Raw genomic sequence first — 23,959 nt, 5'->3', positions numbered from 1 at the left:
ATGATACCTACTAGGTCAGGCTCCGAACTGCTGCACTGTCAGGTCTGCCCTCATTCCGTCAGGCAAAACTAGTCTGACAGCTGGGCCCAAGGTCAGGGGGCAGGGGAGTCAGCTACCGGTAGAACTGCTGAGTCACTTGGCAACCTGTGTAGATCCTGGGAGGGATGAAGAATTGTGGCTGATTATTGAAACTACAAAATTGCACACCCCAACATAGGCATATTTATTTATAAATCATGACTACTTTGCTAATAATTGCGTTCATAAAGAGTACACACACACACAAAATTTAGGAATGAGGTTGAAAATTCTGAAAGAAAATTTCAAACAATTTTCTTTCCCTGCACTCCAATGTATCATCTTGGAAATCCCCAGGGGATGCACTTTTCATCTTTAGAGATTCTGGTCTGGAGAAGGGTTTCCCATAATGTGGTAGACCAACTGCAGCGAATCATTTGGGTCATTTGGAGAGCTTATTCAACGCAGATTCTGGGCCACTTTTCCAGAGCTGTTGAGGGCGAAGCCTGGGAATTTCTATAGTTAGAAAGCGTCCCAGGAGATATGGGTACATAATTAGAGTTTGAGACTTTAAATCGACAGAGCCATCAGCTTGTGAGGGGAAGAAACCCAAGAGTGGTTTCTCAGAACAGCCCGTTACCCGGCCTGCAGCATGCTGGGATGGTCAGGAAGGTTAGCCTGAGTGCGTGATGTAGGTGATGAGTTCTGAAGGAGGGGGCCACTTAAATTAACCATGCAGTGAAGGAGAACAAGGCTGAGCCAATCAGAGGTTGCTGCACGTGTGAGAGCTGCCCTTGAGAGCGGGCCCACAGGTTCAGGGAACCCCATGTTCGGCATAAGTAGAGCGGAAGCTCAGGGAAGACTGAGTCAACGGATAAGTGAGATTTAGCCAAAGAAGGGAGATGAGGCCGGAGTGGGGCAAGAGTGGTCTGTTCCGAGCTGGAGGTGAGAGGACTTGTGAAGGACCTTATGTTGTAGGCCATGGGCAAGTGCGGGAAAGTTTGCTGCAGGAAGTGACGTGATCATGTCCAGTTGAAGTGCTCGAGAGGTCAGTCGGCTGCAGTGTGGGGAAGGGGCTGGAGGGGGAAGCAGGCCTGCAGGGTATATAGCACTTGACCTGGGAGAGCTGAGGGTGGCCGGCAGTGAGGGGAAGAGAGAGGTGGATTCCAGAGGGACTGGATTCCAGAGGCAGTTAAAGAGGCAGAATCCATGGAGCAGTGGAGAAGTAGCAGAAGAGGAAGAAGACCAGGGAGGCCTGTGAGTGAAATGGTGTCTTCGGGCTTGAGCGGGATAGGCGGGAATACAAAGGGGGGAGGGGGGCAGAGCAGTTCACCCTCAGGACAGGATCTTGCCCAGAGGGGCCAGCGTTCCCGATCATCACCAAGGTGGGCACCTCTCCAGCTCCAGCTTAGGATGAAAAGGCCTAGAAATAATATTGTGAAATATATCCCCCAAACCACATGTGGTTTTTATGTTATTTTATTTTACAGTAAGTTAATGTCACTAGAAATCACCTTAATTTATTTTGAAGGGCACATCATGGGCAGCAATGAGAGGGACCCAAGATGGCTATTTAGCTCCAGACTACAGGTTATCAAGGGCCTTGGGTTAGATGTTTGACAATGACCTTCAGAGGAAGGTCTTGATAAATCAGAGACAAGCTGGTGTGATTGTCAGATAATGCCAAGCTTCTGTCCCAGTCCCACCTGGGGCTGCTTGGAGACTTCTATAAATTCTGTTTGTAAATAAATATCCTGTGATTGTTTTGTGGATAACACAGTTATAGTTGCTTTATAATTTTAGGTTAAAAGCTTTAATTTGCTAAATGTAAATATTCACGTGCATGAATATTTTTTGTGACCGTCTTTTGGCATTTCTCTAGTTGGGTATATTTCAGGTTGGGGAGGGTAGTTTCTAATACATGGAAAAAAATCTCACCTCTATTGACCTCGAGGAAACCCTCTCCCATGAAATTTCCTGACACGCTGGCGTTCTCCAACAAGGGGAGGGAGTTGCTGGTGCAAAAGCTCACTCACCTACAAATCCTACCTCCGAAGCCCAAATTCTTGGCTGGGGACCTACAGTGTCCCACCTGTGGGAACCAGAGTGTTGCCACTCACAGGAGATCAAGGCCTGTGTGAGTGGATTTGAACTCATCAAAGACGGCACACACTTTCATGTAGCTGTGGCTGGAACAGAGCTCGGAGGATGAAGGGCCCGGCAGATCTGTTAACGTGGAAATGGAGCTGCTCCCTCAGCAGATGCGTGTTTGACCTTTTTCCAGGAAGTTAAGCATCTCTTAGCTCTGCAACTTGAGTGGCACACTCTCTGGGTTCTAAGGCTTACCCACACTGCCTGTGCTCATCAATATATGGATGAAACTCAGCCCATGTCGTCTCCATGAATTTTTAAACTTTTTGCTCAGGCAGAAAGGGTTTTAGCAGTTGTTAATTGCCCAAACGCTGGTTCCTAGTAGGCGAGGAAAAAGAAAATCTTTCATCACTCATTGAGCCAAAGATGGAGAGAGAAAATTTATGAGTCTTGGTGTTTTTTCATGGGGAAGGAATTCACTAAAACATGGAATCAGATATGCCCTCCCATTATTCCAACTGTGGTCCAGCTTAGGCTTATATACATCCACTGGGATGGATGCTTTCTCTTATACAATTACACATTTAGTCTTCGCAAACGAAAGGTAAGGATAGTTTAATTTTATTCCTGTTGTCTTAAGCAAGTTCACTCAACAAATATGTATTGAGCCCCTGTTATGTCCTAGGCACTTTTCTAAGTGCTAGGGATACATTAGTGAACAAATCAGACAAAGATCTCTGTTCTAGGGGGGCTTGCATTCTATCAGAGGGAGCAGAGAGCCAACAATAAGAAAAACAAGTCAGTCAATTGTATAGTTTATAGAAGGTGATGCATGCTGGGGAAAAAAGAATAAATGGAGCAGAGTAAGAGAGATCCAAAGTGACGGATGGTTTAACATTAGGGGGTCATGGGAGGTCTCACTGAGAAGGTGACATTTGACCAAAGATCTGAAGGAGATGAGGGGTGAGTCATGCAGATATCTGTAGAAAGAATGTTGCAGGTGAAGGAACAGCCAGTGCAAAGGCAGCTGATGATCAGGAAGTTCAGACATTGGAATTTGTCTTTTCCTTTAATGTTCTAAGAAATGTGCCAGGCCTTGAATATTCCTTATCTGGTGTCCCACTGTAGGAGAGCCAGGTGTTAGCCCGTGAAACACTGTACTATCAACATTTGCGGAGCACTTTAAAGATTAAGAAGTTATTGCCCGTGGAGTGAAGGAACTGTTCTCTACCCTGGTTGTGGTGGTGGTTCTATGTGTACACCAGAAAAGTCAATTTTACCCTACGTTAACTTAAAGCAATAAGCATTTTGAAAAAAAGCAGTTTAGTGCATTTTATTTTGTTCTGCTCAAAGACCTGTGGATTAGGGAGGGCAGAGATTAGCATCCCCGCTTTGCAGATCAGGAGCCTGTGGCCAAGATGTTACTCAGCCGTAAGAGGCAGACTGGGTTTCAAAGTCACATCCATCCAAAGCCTGTTCTCATATGAATACTGAAGTCCCTGCCACACTGCCTCGCAAACTAAAGCTGACCACACTGCCAGACCTTATGACAATAGGAAGCACACTGTCTAAAAAGCAGTCAGTGTGATCACAACAGCTAATGCATACTGCTCATCGTGTGCTGGAGCTGTTCTAGATACTTTATATATATTAAGTCACTTAATTCTCACAAGAACCCTACGACATAGGTACTCTCTCCATATTACAGATGAGCAAACCGAGACCCAGGGAAGTTAGGAAACTTACCACAGGCTGTGTAGGTAGTACCGTCGCAGAGCTGGGATTAGACACAGGCAGTCGGGTTCCAGAGTCCGTGAGCTTAAGCTTCAGGCTTACTGGCTCTGTCCAGCCGTGTCCAGCACCAGAGTGCTAAAGCCGTGGTCATCCTTAGCCTGGGTTTGGTAGGGGTCTTGCACTTAAAGAATCCCTTTTTTCTTTCCAATAAGGCATTGTGTTTTGAGTGTAAGGTTCACAACAACTTGAGGTGCAGAGAAAACCCATAAACACATGCACAGGCTCCCCCATTATCAACATCCCCACCAAAGTGGTACATTTGTTATAACTGATTAATCTAACTTGACACGTTGTAATTGCCCAAGGTCCATACTTCACATGAGTTCACTCTTGTGTTGTACCGTTCTCTGGACTTGGACAAATGTATTAAGGACATGTATCCATCATGATGGTATCACACAGAGTAATTTCACTGCTCTAAAGATCCGCTGTGCTCTGCCTCTCCATCCTCCCCATCACTGCAAACACCCCCGCCCCACTACAGTTCCCAGCAACCACTGACCATTTTGCCGTCTCCATCATTTTGCCTTTTCTAGAGCAGTTGGAATCACATACACACATAGTACCACAGCCTTTGCAGACTGGCTCCTTTCACTTAGTCACATGCATTTAAGGTTCCTCCATGGCTTTTCATGGCTTTGACAGCTCGTTTTGTTACCGACTCTCCCGAGTTGGTTCTGTTTGCTCAGTGCTGTTCGAGCAAACAGCGGGACCAAGTTTGGTTTAGAAGCAAAGGAAAGCTTTATCCTTTGATCGAAGGATGGAAAGGTGCAAGCTCACTCTCTGGAATCCACGCCTCCCAGGGTACTCCCTGGCGGCCCAGGGGTTAGGACTCTGCTTCCACTGCGGAGGGCCCGGGTTCAGTCCCTTGTGGGGAACTAAGATTCCGCAAACCTTGCGGAGCGGCCAACAGAACAAAACAACTGCCCCCCCCCCCAGCTTTATAGGGTTCTTCTCAGCAGGGAGGGTGCAGAGTTCTTTCTGGTCAGGTGCAGCTATGCTGCTCCCTGTGCTGCCGACCACAGTGTGGAGCGCAGCGCTCCTGGGCACAGCCCGCCGCCGCCATCTAGAAGTGAGGCGCCGTGCACAACGCTCCTGCGCACGGCCCGCCGCCGCCATCTTGAAGTGAGGCGCCGTGCACAACGCTCCTGCGCACGGCCCGCTGCCGCCATCTTGAAGTGAGGCGCCGTGCACAACGCTCCTGCGCACGGCCCGCCGCCGCCATCTTGAAGTGAGGCGCCGTGCACAACGCTCCTGCGCACGGCCCGCCGCCGCCATCTTGAAGTGAGGCGCCGTGCACAACGCTCCTGCGCACGGCCCGCCGCCGCCATCTTGAAGTGAGGCGCCGTGCACAACGCTCCTGCCCACGGCCCGCCGCCGCCATCTTGAAGTGAGGCGCCGTGCACAGCACTCCTGCGCACGGCCCGCCGCCGCCATCTTGAAGGGAGGCGCCCTGTACAGCGCTTCTGCACACGGCCCACCAAGCTGAAGTGTCGGCGCAGCCATTTTGCACTGGGAACTCTGGTCTGAAGTGCCGAATATCAGGCTTCTGCAGGCGGTTTCCTGTCAGCAAGTGAAACTAGACTAAACACAAAGGAGAGAAAAAGGTTCGATTTTATTTTATTACCCAGATTCTATTTTTACTTCCCTGGAATTGTTAACGGGTTTTGCCAGTGACACAGTTTCTTTTTAGTACTAAATAATATTCAGTTTCGTGGATGTACCACAGTTTATCCCTTCTTTTTTTTTTTAATATCTTTATTGGGGTATAACTGCTTTACAATGGTGTGTTAGTTACTGCTTTATAACAAAGTAAACAGTTATACATATGTTCCCATATCTCTTCCCTCTTGCGTCTCCCTCCCTCCCACCCTCCCTATCCCACCCCTCCAGGCCGTCACAAAGCACCGAGCTGATCTCCCTGTGCTATGCGGCTGCTTCCCACTAGCCATCTACCTTACGTCTGTTAGTGTATATATGTCCATGCCTCTCTCTCGCTTTGTCACAGCTTACCCTTCCCCTTCCCCATATCCTCAAGTCCGTTCTCCAGTAGGTCTGTGTCTTTATTCCTGTCTTACCCCTAGGTTCTTCATGACATTTTTTTCCCCTTAAATTCCATATATAAGTGTTAGCATACGGTATTTGTCTTTCTCTTTCTGACTGACTTCACTCTGTATGACAGTCTCTAGGTCCATCCACCTCATTGCAAATAGCTCAATTTCGTTTCTTTTTATGGCTGAGTAATATTCCATTGTATATATGTGTCACATCTTCTTTATCCATTCATCCGATGATGGACATTTAGGTTGTTTCCATCTCCTGGCTATTGTAAATAGAGTTGCAATGAACATTTTGGTACATGACCCTGTGAATTACGGTTTTCTCAGGGTATATGCCCAGTAGTGGGATTGCTGGGTCATATGGTAGTTCTATTCGTAGTTTTTTAAGGAACCTCCATACTGTTCTCCATAGTGGCTGTACCAATTCACATTCCCACCAGCAGTGCAGGAGTGTTCCCTTTTCTCCACACGCTCTCCAGCATGTATTGTTTCTAGACTTTTTGATAATGGCCATTCAGACTGGTGTGAGATGATATCTCATTGTAGTTTTGATTTGCATTTCTCTAATGATTAATGAAGTTGAGCATTCTTTCATGTGTTTGTTGGCAGTCTGTATATCTTCTTTAGAGAAATGTCTATTTAGGTCTTCTGCCCATTTTTGGATTGGGTTGTTTGTGTTTTTGTTATTGAGCTGCATGAGCTGCTTGTAAATTTTGGAGATTAATCCTTTGTCAGTTGCTTCATTTGCAAATATGTTCTCCCATTCTGAGGGTTGTCTTTTCGTCTTGTTTATGGTTTCCTTTGCTGTGCAAAAGCTTTGAAGTTTCATTAGGTCCCATTTGTTTATTTTTGTTTTTATTTCCATTTCTCTAGGAGATGGGTCAAAAAGGATCTTGCTGTGATTTATGTCATAGAGTGTTCTGCCTATGTTTTCCTGTAAGAGTTTGATAGTTTCTGGCCTTACATTTAGGTCTTTAATCCATTTTGAGCTTATTTTTGTGTATTGTGTTAGGGAGTGATCTAATCTCATACTTTTACATGTACCTGTCCAGTTTTCCCAGCCCCACTTATTGAAGAGGCTGTCCTTTCTCCACTGTACATTCCTGCCTCCTTTATCAAAGATAAGGTGACCATATGTGTGTGGGTTTATCTCTGGGCTTTCTATCCTGTTCCATTGATCTATCTTTCTGTTTTTGTGCCAGTACCATACTGTCTTGATTACTGTAGCTTTGTAGTATAGTCTGAAGTCCGGGAGCCTGATTCCTCCATCTCTGTTTTTCTTTCTCAAGATTGCTTTGGCTATTTGGGGTCTTTTGTGTTTCCATACACATTGTGAAATTTTTTGTTCTACTTCTGTGAAAAATGCCAGTGGTAGTTCGTAAGGGATTGCATTGAATCTGTAAATTGCTTTGGGTAGTAGAGTCATTTTCACAATGTTGATTCTTCCAATCCAAGAACATGGTATATCTCTCCATCTGTTTGTATCATCTTTAATTTCTTTCATCAGTGTCTTATAATTTTCTGCATACAGGTCTTTTGTCTCCTTAGGTAGGTTTATTCCTAGATATTTTATTCTTTTTGTTTCAATGGTAAATGGGAGTGTTTTCTTGATTTTACTTTCAGATTTTTCATCATTAGTGTATAGGAATGCAAGAGATTTCTTGCATTAATTTTGTATCCTGCAACTTTACCAAATTCATTAATTAGCTCTAGTAGTTTTCTGGTAGCATCTTTAGGATTCTCTATGTATAGTATAATGTAATCTGCAAACAGTGACAGCTTTACTTCTTCTTTTCTGGTTTGGATTCCTTTTATTTCCTTTCCTTCTCGGATTGCTGTGGCTAAAACTTCCAAAACTATATTGAATAAGAGTGGTGAGAGTGGGCAACCTTGTCTTGTTCCTGATCTTAGTGGAAATGCTTTCAGTTTTTCACCATTGAGGATGATGTTGGCTGTGGGTTTGTCATATATGGCCTTTATTATGTTGAGGAAAGTTCCCTCTATGCCTCCTTTCTGCAGGGTTTTTATCATAAATGGGTGTTGAATTTTGTCGAAAGCTTTCTCTGCATCTATTGAGAAGATCATATGGTTTTTCTCCTTCAATTTGTTAATATGGTTTATCACATTGATTGATTTGCGTATATTGAAGAATCCTTGCATTCCTGGAATAAACCCTACTTGATCATGGTGTATGATCCTTTTAATGTGCTGTTGGATTCTGTTTGCTAGTATTTTGTTGAGGATTTTTGCATCTATGTTCATCAGTGATATTGGCCTATAGTTTTCTTTCTTTGTGACATCCTTGTCTGGTTTTGGTATCAAGGTGATAGTGGCCTCGTAGAATGAATTTGGGAGTGTTCCTCCCTCTGCTACATTTTGGAAGAGTTTGAGAAGGATAGGTGTTAGCTCTTCTCTAAATGTTTGATAGAATTCGCCTGTGAAGCCATCTGGTCCTGGGCTTTTGTTTGTTGGAAGATTTTTAATCACAGTCTCAATTTCAGTGCTTGTGATTGGTCTGTTCATCTTTTCTGTTTCTTCCTGATTCAGTCTTGGCAGGTTGTGCCTTTCTAAGAATTTGTTCTCTAAGAATTTGTCCATTTCTTCCAGGTTGTCCATTTTATTGGCATAGAGTTGCTTGTAGTAATCTCTCATGATTTTTTGTATTTGTGCAGTGTCAGTTGTTACTTCTCCTTTTTCATTTCTAATTCTATTGACTTGAGTCTTCTCCCTTTTTTTCTTGATGAGTCTGGCTAATGGTTTATCTATTTTGTTTATCTTCTCAAAGAACCAGCTTTTAGTTTTATTGATCTTTGCTATTGTTTCCTTCATTTCTTTTTCATTTATTTCTGATCTGATTTTTATGATTTCTTTCCTTCTGCTAACTTTGGGGTGTTTTTGTTCTTCTTTCTCTAATTGCTTTAGGTGCAAGGTTAGGTTGTTTATTCGAGATGTTTCCTGTTTCTTAAGGTGGGCTTGTATTGCTATAAACTTCCCTCTTAGAACTGCTTTTGCTGCTTCCCATAGGTTTTGGGTCGTCGTGTCTCCATTGTCATTTGTTTCTAGGTATTTTTTTATTTCCTCTTTGATTTCTTCAGTGATCACTTCGTTATTAAGTAGTGTATTGTTTAGCCTTCATGTGTTTGTATTTTTTACAGATCTTTTCCTGTAATTGATATCTAGTCTCATGGCGTTGTGGTCGGAAAAGATACTTGATACAATTTCAGTTTTCTTAAATTTACCAAGGCTTGATTTGTGACCCAAGATATGATCTATCCTGGAGAATGTTCCATGAGCACTTGAGAAAAACGTGTATTCTGTTGTTTTTGGATGGAATGTCCTATAAATATCAATTAAGTTCATCTTGTTTAATGTATCATTTAAAGCTTGTGTTTCCTTATTTATTTTCATTTTGGATGATCTGTCCATTGGTGAAAGTGGGGTGTTAAAGTCCCCTACTATGAATGTGTTACTGTCGATTTCCCCTTTTATGGCTGTTAGTATTTGCCTTATGTATTGAGGTGCTCTATTGTTGGGTGCATAAATATTTACAATTGTTGTATCTTCTTCTTGGATCGATCCCTTGATCATTATGTAGTGTCCTTCTTTGTCTCTTCTTATAGTCTTTATTTTAAAGTCTATTTTGTCTGATATGAGAATTGCTACTCCAGCTTTCTTTTGATTTCCAATTGCATGGAATATCTTTTTCCATCCCCTTACTTTCAGTTTGTATGTGTCTCTAGGTCTGAAGTGGGTCTCTTGTAGAGAGCATATATAAGGGTCTTGTTTTTGTATCCGTTCAGCCAGTCTGTGTCTTTTGGTGGGAGCATTTAGTCTATTTACATTTAAGGTAATTATCGATATGTATGTTCCTATTCCCATTTTCTAAATTGTTTTGGGTTCGTTATTGTAGGTCTTTTCTTTCTCTTGTGTTTCTTGCCTAGAGAAGTTCCTTTAGCATTTGTTGTAAAGCTGGTTTGATGGTGCTGAACTCTCTCAGCTTTTGCTTGTCTGTAAAGGTTTTAATTTCTCCATCAAATCTGAATGAGATCCTTGCTGGGTAGAGTAATCTTGGTTGCAGGTTCTTCTCCTTCAACACTTTCAATATGTCCTGCCACTCCCTTCTGGCTTGCAGAGTTTCTGCTGAAAGATCAGCTGTTAACCTTATGGGGATTCCCTTGTGTGTTATTTGTTGTTTTTCCCTTGCTGCTTTTAATATGCTTTCTTTGTATTTAATTTTTGACAGTTTGATTAATATGCGTCTTGGCGTATTTCTCCTTGGATTTATCCTGTGTGGGACTCTCTGTGCTTCCTGGACTTGATTAATTGTTTCCTTTCCCATATTAAGGAAGTTTTCAACTATAATCTCTTCAAATATTTTCTCAATCCCTTTCTTTTTCTCTTCTTCTTCTGGAATCCCTATAATTCGAATATTGGTGCATTTAATGTTGTCCCAGAGGACTCTGATACTGTCCTCAGTTCTTTTCATTCTTTTTTCTTTATTCTGCTCTGCAGTAGTTATTTCCACTATTTTATCTTCCAGGTCACTTATCCGTTCTTCTGCCTCAGTTATTCTACTATTGATCCCATCTAGAGTATTTTTCATTTCATTTATTGTGTTGTTTATCATTGTTTGTTTCATTTTTAGTTCTTCTGGGTCCTTGTTAAATGTTTCTTGCATTTTGTCTATTCTATTTCCGAGATTTTGGATCATCTTTAGTATCATTATTCTGAATTCTTTTTCAGGTAGACTGCCTATTTCCTCTTCATTTTTTAGGTCTGGTGGGTTTTTATCTTGCTCCTTCATCTGCTGTGTGTTTTTCTGTCTTCTCATTTTGCTTAACTTACTGTGTTTGGGGTCTCCTTTTTGCAGGCTGTAGGTTCGTAGTTCCCGTTGTTTTTGATGTCTCTCCCCAGTGGCTAAGGTTGGTTCAGTGGGTTGTGTAGGCTTCCTGGTGGATGGGACTAGTGCCTGTGTTCTGGTGGATGAGGCTGGATCTTGTCTCTCTGTGGGCAGGTCCACGTCTGGTGGTGTGTTTTGGGGTGTCTGTGGACTTATGATTTTAGGCAGCCTCTCTGCTAATGGGTGGGGTTGTGTTCCTGTCTTGCTAGTTGTTTGGCATAGGATATGGAGCACTGTAGCTTGCTGGTCGTTGAGTGAATCTGGGTGCTGGCGTTGAGATGGAAATCTCTGGGAGATTTTCGCCGTTTGATATTATGTGGAGCTGGGAGGTCTCTTGTGGACCAGTGTCCTGAAGTTGGCTCTCCCACCTCAGAGGCACAGCACTGACTCCTGGCTGCAGCACCAAGAGCCTTTCATCCACATGGCTCAGAATAAAAGGGAGAAAAAGTAGGAAGAACGAATTAGTAGAAGTAGGAAGAAAGAAAGAAAGAAAGGAGGGAAGGAAGGAAGGAAGAAAAAAGAAGGAAAGAAGGAAAGAGGGAAAGAAGGAAAGAAAGAAAGGAGGGAGGGAGGGAGGGACAGTGGGAGGAAGGAAGGAAGGAAGGAGGGAAGGAAGGAAAAAAGAAAGAAGATAAAGTAAAATAAAATAAAGTAAAATATAATAAAGTTATTAAATTAAAAAATAATTTTTAAGAAAAAAAACGGACGGATAGAAACTTAGGACAAATGGTGGAAGCAAAGCTATACAGACAAAATCTCACAGAGAAGCATACACATACACACTCACAAAAAGAGTAAAAGGGGAAAAAATCATAAATATTGCTCTCAAAGTCCACCTCCTCAATTTGGGATGATTCGTTGTCTAAAGGAGGGAGGGAAGGAAGGAAGGAAGAAAGGAAGGAAGGAGAGAAGATAAAGTAAAATAAAATAATTAAAACTGATTATTAAGAAAATAAATTTTAAAAATAAAACAAAAACGGATGGATAGAACCCTAGGACAAATGGTGGAAGCAAAGCTATACAGACAATATCTCACACAGAAGCATACATATACACACTCACAAAAAGAGGAAAAGGGGGAAAAAATCGTAAATCTTGCTCTCAAAGTCCGCCTTCTCAATTTGGGATGACTCGTTGTCTATTCAGGTATTCCACAGATGCAGGGTACATTAAGTTGATTGTGGAGATTTAATCCGCTGCTTCTGAGGCTGCTGGGAGAGATTTCCCTTTCTCTTCTTTGTTCTCACAGCTCCCAGGGGCTCAGCTTTGGATTTGGCCCCGCCTCTGCGTGTAGGTCGCTGGAGGGCGTCTGTTTCTTGCTCAGACAGGACGGGGTTAAAGGAGCCGCTGATTCGGGGGCTCTGGCTCACTCAGGCCAGGGGGGAGGGAGGGGCATGGAGTGCGGGGCGGGCCTGTGGCGGCAGAGGCCGGCGTGACGTTGCACCAGCCTGAGGCCCACCGTGCGTGCGTTCTCCCGGGGAAGTTTCCCAGGATCTCGGGACCCTGGCAGTGGCGGGCTGCACAGGCTCCCCGGAAGAGGGGTGTGGATAGTGACCTGTGCTCGCACACAGGCCCCTTGGTGGCGGCAGCAGCCTTAGCGTCTCCCGCCCGTTTCTGGGGTCCGTGCTTTTAGCCGCGGCTCGCACCCGTCTCTGGGGTCCGTGCTTTTAGCCGCGGCTCGCGCCCGTCTCTGGAGCTCCTTTAAGCAGCGCTCTTAATCCCCTCTCTTCGCGCACCAGGAAACAAATAGGTAAGAAAAAGTCTCTTGCCTCTTCGGCAGGTCCAGACTTTTCCCCGGACTCCCTACTGGCTAGCCGTGGTGCACTAACCCCCTGCAGGCTGTGTTCATGCCGCCAACCCCAGTCCTCTCTCTGCGCTCCGACCAAAGCCCGAGCCTCAGCTCGCAGCCCCGCCCGCCCCGGTGGATGAGCAGACAAGCCTCTTGGGCTGGTGAGTGCCGGTCGGCACCGATCCTCCGTGCGGGAATCTCTCTGCTTTGCCCTCCGCACCCCTGTTGCTGTGCTCTCCTCCGCGGCACCGAAGCTCCCCACTGCGCCACCCGCAGTCTTCGCCCGCGAAAGGGCTTCCTAGTGTGTGGAAACCTTTCCTCCTTCACCCCCCTCCCACTGGTGCAGGTCCCGTCCCTATTCTTTTCTCTGTTTTTTCTTTTGCCCTACCCAGGTATGTGGGGAGTTTCTTGCCTTTTGGGAGGTGTGAGGTCTTCTGCCAGCATTCAGTAGGTATTCTGTAGGAGTTGCTCCACGTTTAGATGTATTTCTGGTGTATCTGTGGGGAGGAAGGTGATCTCCGCGTCTTAATCTTCCGCCATCTTTTCCTCCAGCCTCTATCCCTTCACTTCTGAAGGACATCTTGATTTCTTCTAAGTCTTGGCAGTTCTGAATAAACATCCTACTGTAAACATTCTGGTGCAGGTTTTTTTGTGTGGACGTAAGTTTTCAGCTTCTTCGGGTAAATACCAAGGAACATGATTGATGGGTAGTATGGAAAGAGTATGTTAAGTTGTATAAGAAGTAACCAGGATTTCTTCCAAAGTGGAAGAAGTGCATTCTCACTGGCAATGAATGAGCGTTCCCGTTGCTCCATATCTTCGCCAGACTTTGGTGTTGCCAGGGTTCCAGATTTGGGCCATTCTGCTAAGTGTGTGATGGTGTCTTGTTTTTTTTTTTTTTTTTTTTGCAGTACGTGGGCCTCTCACTGTTGTGGCCTCGCCCATTGCGGAGCACAGGCTCCGGACGCGCAGGCTCAGCGGCCATGGCTCACGGGCCCAGCCGCTCTGCAGCATGTGGGATCCTCCCGGACCGGGGCATGAACCCGTGTCCCCTGCATCGGCAGGCGGACTCTCAACCACTGCGCCACCAGGGAAGCCCTCTCCTTGTTGTTTTAACTTGCATTTCCCCACTGACAGATGACATGGAGCATCTTTTCGTGTGCTTACTTGCCATCTGTATATCTTTGGTGAGGTCTCTGTTAAGGTCTTTGGTCCATTTTTAAATTTAGCAACCTGTGAACCAAGACTATGATAGGAGTGAGGGAGGGGTGAGGATGATATTAAGGATGTTTCGGGAGACAAAGTTGACAGGGCCCGGTGCCTGAGTGGCTGAAACCGCTGAGGGCTAAGAAGGAGTGAAGTATGAGACTCGAGTCTCTGGCCACAGTGAATGGATGGATAGTGGCACTTCCGGGAGGAAGAGGGGGGCACAGGTACAAAATTCATCAGACGATGAGGAAGAAAGTGAGTCTGGGTGTCTATGAGACACCTGAGCAGAGATGTCCCCTCTCCTGTCCAGTTCACATTCAGTTGCTCATCTTCTCCCAAAGTAGCTGGTGCCACTGTGGGGCAGCTCTCACTCTTTGGAGTTGTTTACGCTTTGATGCAAAACCTGCATCCCTATGATTCACATCTTACTTCTGTTGTGTGGCTCCATTAATCAGTGAGAAGTCTCCAACCTTTATTTAATTCTTCACAGTAAAGTCTTCCTTCCCGCCGCAGCCTCCAAAAAGTAAGCCTGCAAAGTTGCTTTATGAAATGTTTGTTTGTTCTGTCTGGTGTGGTCACTCCTGCCCTCTAGCGGCTGTTGGTGGGGCAGCATGGGGCTGAGCGCTCGACTGGCCTGCTGGATTCTATCCCAGAAGGATTCTATCCCAGAGTCTTCCTGACTTTCTGTTCCCACTGCCTTCTTTCCAGAATCCCCCTTATCCTCACCTTGTCCCACCATCAAATTAAGTTTTTCATTGAAGAGATATCCAGTGTCTAGTGGCACAGGAAGTCAGTGGCTCACAGGACAGGAACACACCCTAGAAATCACATAATCCAACTCCCTTGTTTTATATGTAAGGACCCAAGTGATTGTAACAGCCTCCTAACTTGTCTGGCTGCTTCCACGCACTTGCTCTACAGTCTGTTTTCCGCACAGTGGCCAGGCAGACCAGATGACGTCTCTCTGCTTATAACCATCCAATGGCTTACTTTTCACACTTGGAATAAAATCAGAATTATTTTCAGGTTGGCCCTTCATGATCTGGCCTCTATCTACTTCGCTAAACATTTTCTTACAAAAAAAAATCTCTTATTTTCTGACTGAGCTGGCCTTCCTTCTGTTCATCAAATGTGCCTGACTCTTTCCTACCTCAGGGCCTTTGTGTATGTTCTTCCCTTTCTCCTCACCCTTACATCTCAGCTTAAAGGTCACTTCCTCAGAGAGGCCTTCCCTGACCCTCCCCCCATGTTAATCTCTACAACAGCGCTCTGTGTATTGCCACAGTCCATGAGTATTTCTCCATTATCTGCTTCCCTTAACAGACTGTAAGCTCCCCTGGGGCCTGCAGTGGGAGAAATTATAGGAGGAGCCTTTGACGAACATTGGAGTTGGTCAAAAGATAATGAGGTGATTCTTCTGAAGGCGGGGAATTCCCACCAGTGTAAGGTCGACCAGAGTTCCTAAAGAAGGGATTGTTAAATAATCTCTAAGGTCCCTTTAACTCTAATAGTTTGTTAACTTTTTTATCCAGTATTTGAAGATGGAAGAGGTTCAGATCCAATAATAGCTCAGTAACTTGTGTTGGAGTAACCCTCTCATAGATGATAACTATAAACTTTGGGTAAAGTATTTAAAAGAATCTATTTGAGGTTCCTGGAGAGAAACAGAAAGTAGGTGGAATCTGGAGTGGATTTAACCCTTGAAAGAAGGGAGCGGCACCCACCAAGTGAGATTCACATCGATGTGGCTCTTCCCTTGAAAGCAAAAAGCAGAAAGCTGCAGTTTTATTGTTTTGACAAGTAGCAGAGTACAGGCTAATAGAGTGGCTGGAAAATGAGGAAATCTAAAGAGATACCCCAAATCCATGCTCCCAGTAAGATCCGCTGACGCCTCTGTGAAAACTGTATTCCAGTTCAACCCCTCCTTCAGCCCATGTGTGCTTTTCACGCTTGCACACAGCTGTTAATCATGGAGACACTCTCCAATAAACTTTCTGCTTCCAAATCATCCTGGCAGAGTCAGCGTCCTGGGGAACTTGACTTAACAACGATCTAATTGATGTTACAGAGCATTGTACCCAGCAACTGCAAAATACATGTTCTTTTCAAGTGCAAATGAAACATTCATCAAGATAGACCATGTTGAACCATAAAATTAATCTCAGTGGATGTCAAAGATGTTGAAGGATTAAAACATTATAGACTATGTTCAATAATCATAACAGAATCATATTAAAAGCAATAACAATAAAATATCTGAAAGAGCACTGGAGTTTGAAAATTAAAGATATGTTTAAATAACACATAGGTCAAAAAGAATTAGAAAGAAATAAGAATAATTTGAGTTGAATGACAGTGTAAATACAACATGTCAGATTTCTGCATTCAGCTAAAGTAGTGCATAGAGGGAAATGCATTGCTTTAAATGCTTATATTAGAAAAGAAGAAAGGTTTAAAATTAATGATCTACATTTCCATCTTAAGAGTATAGAAAAAAGCCTTAAACCCAATGTGAGAAGAAGCGAGGAGGTAATAAAAAGCAGATATAGGTGAAATAGAAAACAAATAATAGAGAAAATAGAAAAAGCTGTAAGTTGTTTCTTTAAAAGATTAATAAAATTTATAAATTCCTAACACAGATTAATCAAAAAGAGAGAAAAAGCAAATTACTAGTATCAGGAATGTCACAGGAAATTACTACAGCCCCTGCAGAAAATGAAAGGTTAGTAAAGAAATATTATGAACAACTTTATGCCATTACATTTCACAACTAAGATGAAATGGACAAATTGCTTGAAATCGCATATTGCCAATATTGAAATAACAAGAAACAGAGAATACGAATACATTTATAAAAGAGGTTGAGATAATTATTAGAAACTTTCCAACAAAGAAAAAAATCAGCCCCAGATGACTTCACTGTTGAATTCTGCCAATAATTTAAGGAAAAAAACCCAATATTACACAAACTCTTTCAGAAAACAGGAAAGGTGGGAACACTTCTCAATATATTTTGTGAGGTCAATATTATCCTGATACCAAAGCCTGGCAAAGACATTGACAAAAAAGAAAATCAGAGACCGGTATTTCTCATGAACATGGACACAAAAAATCCTCAACAAAATATTCTCAGGTTGAATCCAGCATTATATAAAAAAGGTAATTCACTATGACTAAGTGGGATTTATCCTAGGAATGCAAGTTTGATTTAACATTTGAAAATCAATTAATGTAATTCATCACATTAAGCAAATAAATGATTTTTAAAAACATAATCCTCTCAATTGATTTAGAAAATCACTTGGCAGATTCAACATCCATTCATGATAAAAACTCTCAGCCAACTAAGACTACAAGGGAACTGTCCCAATCTGATAAAATGCATTTATGAAAAAACCCATAGCTAATAACATTGTGTTAACATGAGATATTGAACATTTTCCCCCTAAAATTGGGAACAAGATAAATTGTCTACTTTCATTATTTGTATTCAGTAGTGGAAGGACTAGCAACTGTAATAAGAGAAGTAAAAGATTGGAATGGGGGGAGTAAACATGTCTTTATTTGTAGATGGCATGATTGTTTAAATGGAAATCTTAAGAATCTGTAAACAATCATGAAAAACAGTAATTGAATTTATCAGGTCACTATATTGATAATAATTGGCAAATATATGATGTTGGCAGCAAACAAATGGAAAATAAAACTTAGAAAAGAGAGTATTTATAATACCATCCAAAAAAGCCCAAAAGAAATTGTTAGGAATCAGCTTTAAAAAATGGGTGCAATACCTCTATATTGAAAATCACAAGACATTTCTGAGAGAAACTAAAGAAGATTTAATACGTAGAGAGCTGTAACATGTTCATGAGGTGGAAAATTCAATAGTGTTGAGATGTCAGTTCTACCCAAACTGAGCTAGATTCTACATAATCCCAAACAATATCCCAACAGACGTTTTTGTACAACTTGACTTTAAAATGTACATAAAAGTAGGGCCTAGAATACTCAAAACAATCTTGTGAAAGCAAATATAGGTTGGAGGACTCTACCTGATTTAAAGACTTCCTATAAAGCCACAGTTATCAAGACAGTGTAAGGATAACAGATCAATGGAGCATAATAAAAAGTCTAGAAATAGATAACATGCAGTCAACTGGTGCCAACAAAGCCACCGAAATAATTCATTTGGGAAAAATATTTTCATAAATGGTGCTGGAAAACTGGATAAATGAACCTCTCCTCACACTCAAAAATCAAGTTTTAATGGACTGTGGACCTAAACAGAAAAGCTAAAACTATAAAGCAGAAGAAATTACAGCACGATATCATCGTGATCATGGGGTTGGCAAAGATTTTTAAAAGCAGACACAGAAAGGACTAAATGCAAAAGAAAAACTTGGTAACCTGGACTTCATAAAAATTTTAAATTTCTGTTTATAAAAAGATATTCAGATAGACGTAATAGATGTCATATATGTACATATAAATGTGTATACATATGCACATATATACATAATTTTTGTATGTATAGGTAAAATACTCCTAATAACAAAAATATGGAAGTGTGGTCTCATCCTGTGGTATAATTTTTTTTTTCCATTGGGATGTTTTTATCTCGAGTAACAATTCACTTTTTTGTAAGAGTTATTTCATTCTGCCAGACTTATACTCATGATGGAAATGAAATGGTAAGCCAAAGACTGAGCGAAAATGTTCACAATATACATATCTGACAAAATACTTATATCCAGAATGTGTAAAGAACTCCTAAAAATAAATTAAAAATGTAAACAACCCATTTTCCAAATGGGACAGAGACTTGAACAGACACTTCACCAAAGAAGGTATATCGATGGCCAGTAAACCCATGATAGTTGCTTATCCTCATTAGGTGTCAGAGAAAATAAAAACACCATGAGTGGGGCTTCCCTGGTGGCGCAGTGGTTGAGAGTCCGCCTGCCGATACAGGGGACACGGGTTCGTGCCCCAGTCCGGGAAGATCCCACATGCCGTGGAGCGGCTGGGCCCGTGAGCTGTGGCCGCTGAGCCTGCGCGTCCGGAGCCTGTGCTCCGCAATGGGAGAGGCCACAACAGTGAGAGGCCCGCGTACCGCAAAAAACGAGAAAAAAACAAAACACCATGAGATCCTGTTTTACACCCACTAAAACGGCTAAGATTAAAAAGATGGACAACAGCCAAAGGTTGGTAAGGATTTGGAGCAACTAGAACTCAGATAAAAGGTGCAAAATAGCACAACCGCTATGGGAAGCTTTTGGACAGTTTCTTAAAAAATTAAACATGTGCCTACCCTATGACCTAACAAATTAACTTCTAGGTATTTTCCCAAAGAAAAAGTGAATCTCTCAATCAACCTTTCTCTCTGTCTCTGTCTCTCCTTGCCCCTCCCTCTCCCCCTCTCTCTCTCCACAAAATTACTTAAATAAAACATCCTAAGAGCAGTTCTATTCAGAATACCTCCCAAACTGGAAACATTTCAAACATCCTTCAACAAGAGAATGTAGTAACAATTTGTGGTTTATTCATCCAGCAGAACACTACTCAGTGGTAAAAAACAGAATGACTCTTGATACGTACAATATAGCTGAGTCTTGAAACCATTATGTTGAGGGAAAGAAGCTGTTCATAAAAGAATAATACACAATCACATTTATATAAAGTTCAGGAATAGCTAAAATTAATATACGATGACAGACATCAGCAGAGCATTTGTCTATGAGGACGTGTGGATTGACCAGAAGGGGACACAGGAGAATTTCCTGACGTGAATGGAGTATACTAAATCTTCTGCCAGTGTATACATTTATTAAAACTCCAAGAATTGTACACTTATGGACTATGCATCTCACTCTAAGTAAATTTTACCTCAACAAAAATATAAAATAATCTTAACAAAAAATATAGGTGGGGTTGAATTGCATGATATAAACAATCATTTTTCTCAATGAGCTATTTTGATCTCACATGAACAGTTTGGTTTTTTAAAACTTAACTGTATTCTGTTCAGAAAGGAATGCATTTGTTTACTAATCTGCTGGGGCTGCCACAACAAAACACCACAGACTGGCTTAAACAACAGAAATTTATTTTTTCACAGCTCTAGAGGCTGGAAGTCTGAGATCAGGGTACCAGCATGGTTGGTGTCTGGCGAGAGCTCTTATGCTAGTTTGTAGACTGTTGCGTTCTCCCTGTCTCCTCACATGGTGGATAGAGACAGAGCAAGCTCTCTGGTGTCTCTTTTTATGAGGACGTTAATGCCATCATGAGAGCACCACCCTCATGGCCTCATCTAACCCTATTACCTCCCAAAGGACCCCTCTCCAAATACCAGCACATTGCTGATGAGGGCTTCAACATATGCATTTGAAGGACACAATTCAGTTTGCAGCTGTAAGTATTCTAGAAAATCTGGAAAACATAGGTAAGTGGAAAGAGAAAGAAAAAACAAAAAACCCTGTAGTCGCATTACCCAAATATAGTCACTTAACATTTTGATGTCTTCTTCTTTCCAAAGTTTTATTATTTCAACTTTTATGTGGTTGTAGTCATTCTGCACCTATAATCTTGTATCATGATCTTTTAAATTACAACATAAAATTTTTTCTATGTTACTAAAATCCCTTTTTAAATACCTCTTTTTAATAGCCACAAAAGGTTCTGCTGAATGACTGTGCTGCAGTTTACATGTTCATTATCTTGTGGTCAGATGTTGAGATACTTGCCAGTATTTTGCTAGTGTAAATAATGCTGTGATAAATACATTTGTACAAGAGGCTTTTTCTGTAACTCGGATTTCATTCTTGGGGTAGAATTCCAGAAAATGGAAATTGTAGGTTAAAAGGGTATGGTCTAATTAGATGTCGCCAAATGCCTTGCCAGAAAGATGTCCCACTTTGCACTGCCCCCAGCAGCAGGGCAGGAAGGGGCATCATCTGTTTGCTCTTAAGGGGCTGAGGTCATTTCCACTAATGTGTTTGTTGGCCTGTTTCCATAGGTAGAAAAAGACAGCAGCAGCCGACTTGCGTGGGACTCCCCTGGCTCTTGTGCCCGAGACCCTACCACTCCCTCTGCCTGGCAGCCTGTGTTTTGGGCCTCACCGAGACAGTCTGAGTAGGAACAAGCCATCTCATCATTCACAGCCATGAATTTCCTCCGGCGACGCCTCTCTGACAGCAGCTTTGTGGCCAACCTGCCGAACGGCTACATGACAGACCTCCAGCGCCCAGACAGCTCCACCAGCTCCCCTGCATCCCCAGCCATGGAGAGGAGGCACCCCCAGCCCCTGGCAGCCTCCTTCTCCTCTCCAGGATCCAGCCTTTTTAGCTCCTTCTCCAGTGCCATGAAGCAGACCTCACAGGCCCCCTTGGGGCCGATGGAGTCTCCAGGTCCCTCCACGCTTGTTGTTCAAAGGCCCAGGATCCTGCTGGTGATCGATGATGCCCACACAGACTGGTAAGCGGGACTCTGCAGGTGCCCCCTCCCCAGGGGCAGGAGAGGAGATGGGGCTTATCTCCCTCGTGGGGAAGAGAGAGGGGAAGAGCTGTGAGAGGCTCTGTGGTATCAGAGATTGGCAGGAGGGAAGGCCACTAATGCCAAGCACCATGGCAGCTACTTTGTGCCACGCTCTGTCCAAAGGGCTTTGTATTTAAGGTCTGAAATCTCTCACCTGCAAATCCAAAATCCAAAAAGCTCTGAAACCTAGAAAATAGTTTATAACCCATTTGGCAACAAAACCTGATCTGAAGGAAAGTTAGACTGTAATAGTCTTCATTGGGCCACTCACCGTGCTTGTTCATATGATTTGCTGCAGACATCGTAATACATTTGATATGGGGTACTGCCCAGAGCTCACTGGAAGTATTATATAGTATATGGTATATGCACTGTATTACTTTTCTAAAAATGGAAAACTTAAAACCTGCAGTAACTCTGGCAAGTTGCTTGACCTCGTTCGGCTTCAGCCATCCTCTCTCATTGAATGGGGTTGCTATGAGGGTAAAAGAAACCAACAAAGGCCCACAGTCCTTATCTGAAACACTTGGGAACAGAGTGTCTGAGTTTGCATCCCTACTCTTTCATGTACTGGCAGTTTTGTTCCAGAACCTGTCCTCTTAACAGCAAAGGTAGGCAGAAATGACAACCCTTCCAGTCTCTTCCCAGGTATGCCCCGCCCCGATAGATGGTAAGCATCCTGGGGGGCAGAGACTGGACACATGTGTCAAGGTTATTGCAGCAGTAGTTCCACAGGTAGTTACTGAGCACTGACTGAGTGCAAATAACAGTCTTAGGTACTCACGTAAGTAATGAACAGGCCCTGCACACATGGAACTGCAGGTAGAAAAGAGGTCTCTACTCCAAATTTTTGGTAGACAGATATGATAAATATTATCATTCCAGTTGGAGACATAGAATTTGCAGTCCAGGAAGTAAACCTAAATGTGGAGACATAGAAGCACACCATCCAGGGCAATTCTGACAGTGGACCCATGGATGCCATGGGAGCTGGAGGGCAAGGTTTTCTGCATGCATCTCCAAAAGCTGCCACAAAGTAGGCATCCAGTAAATATGTATTAAATGAATAAATTAATGTATTCAGTTCCCTTAGCATGCCAGGTGCTCTGTTATTCTGTCACGGATGTGTGCACTCACATTCATTCCTTGAGGAGTTAACTCAGGTTGGGAATGGTTGAGCCTATACTTTGGAGTGGGAGATATTTATAGTTTTTAGCGTATTCAATACAGTCAACATTAAAGCATGTCCAGCAGGTTCAGACATTAGCCGTTATTTTCCTGCGAAGAAATCACTTCATCTTAACCAGGGTAGTCATGTGCCTTGCCTCTGTTCTGACCCAGTCTGAATTGTCTTCAATGATGCTGCTTGCTTGGAGGGTCTTATATGAAGCCTTGTTCATCTCTGCTTATGCTCTTACGTAAAGCATCATATTTAGGTTCTGAGCCAAGGGGTTGATTTCTGCAGAGGTGTTGCTTCCATGCACTCTCGCCTGTGCAATCCTGCTGCCTATCTGCCTGGTAATCAAAATGCATACATGGCCTTTGCAGTCCTCTGTTTCTCTTTAACCCAATTTGACCTTGATTTTGAGTGTTCTCTGCCGACTGTGTTATCCCTGGTTCAGTCAGGGATAACATGGTATGGTGATGGGGGGTATTTGTCTAAAAAGTTGCTTCCTGTGTGGAGGCTGACCTAATAAATGGCAGCATGGTGCAGTGGTTAAGAACTCAGACTTCAGAGCTGTCTGGATTCAAATCTCTACCCCATAATAGCTATATGACCTTTGAACGTTAACTGCATCTAAATGGGAATAAAATGGTACCTACCTGTAGAGTTAATATATGTAAGTACGGTTAAAATCTGAGTTACTATAGAAGTGTTTGGGACGTGTCTAGTAGACAGTAAGTGCTATTTAAGTGTGTATTATTATTGCAGACTATTGTTACCTTCTGTGCAATATTAATCATCTTGACAGCAGCTCCTGTAGGCATGCCTATTTAATTTCTTTATGCCCAATATTAGGCAGAGTGGATTAGGATTTACCCCTGTTGTACTAAGGTTTTCTAACGATCACTCTTCCCTGCTAGCTCTCAGATGATCAAGTTGGGTCTTATTAATTAATCTCTGTCCCCCACAGTGCCCATATGGTGTGTAGTGTAGTGTAGGCGCACAGTGAATGAGATTGAAATGCCATGAATAGCCTCAGCCAAGTAACATCTAAATTTTGACTTTGGTCCTCAATCTCTCTAATCCACAGGCAAGACCAATGTGTGAATGTTAGGCTGTGCACCCTGGTGGGGGACACAATTTTTGGCCAGAGGAATTTCTTCCAGTCTGTTTCAGTCACGCTTCATATGCCCACAGGTTAATTAGGTCTTGAGAACAGCAGTCCTTTTCTTGCCTCTCAGTGGTTAAAAAAGTGGAAAGGTGAGAAACTGAGACTCATTATGTCACCTGGAAGTTGGCTCTGCACTCATTGGATGTTTGTGACAGAGACTTCCTACCCGCACGTAACAGCTTCTCCTATAGAACTCCATCCTAGATCCTTTAAGGACTTGCAGGCCTTT

The 23,959-nt window shown here is 42.9% G+C and overlaps 1 protein-coding gene across 1 annotated transcript in view; it reads left to right on the top strand.

Moving 5' to 3' along the window:
• Positions 1–23,959, top strand: part of SYN3 (synapsin III) — a gene marked incomplete at its 3' end in the record, with an annotated part of 453,972 nt that overhangs the window by 23,198 nt on the left and 406,815 nt on the right. The window contains exon 2 of the mRNA XM_082667036.1: positions 20,877–21,334. Within this exon, the coding sequence (XP_082523162.1) occupies positions 21,024–21,334 (311 nt within the window). The 5' untranslated portion in view covers positions 20,877–21,023. The remainder of the gene's footprint in view (positions 1–20,876; positions 21,335–23,959) is intronic.

Source organism: Grampus griseus, assembly GCF_964374135.1.
Source record: "Grampus griseus genome assembly, chromosome: 11".
Classification (NCBI taxonomy): Eukaryota; Metazoa; Chordata; class Mammalia; order Artiodactyla; family Delphinidae; genus Grampus; species Grampus griseus.
This window is presented reverse-complemented; position numbering and strand designations above follow the sequence as displayed.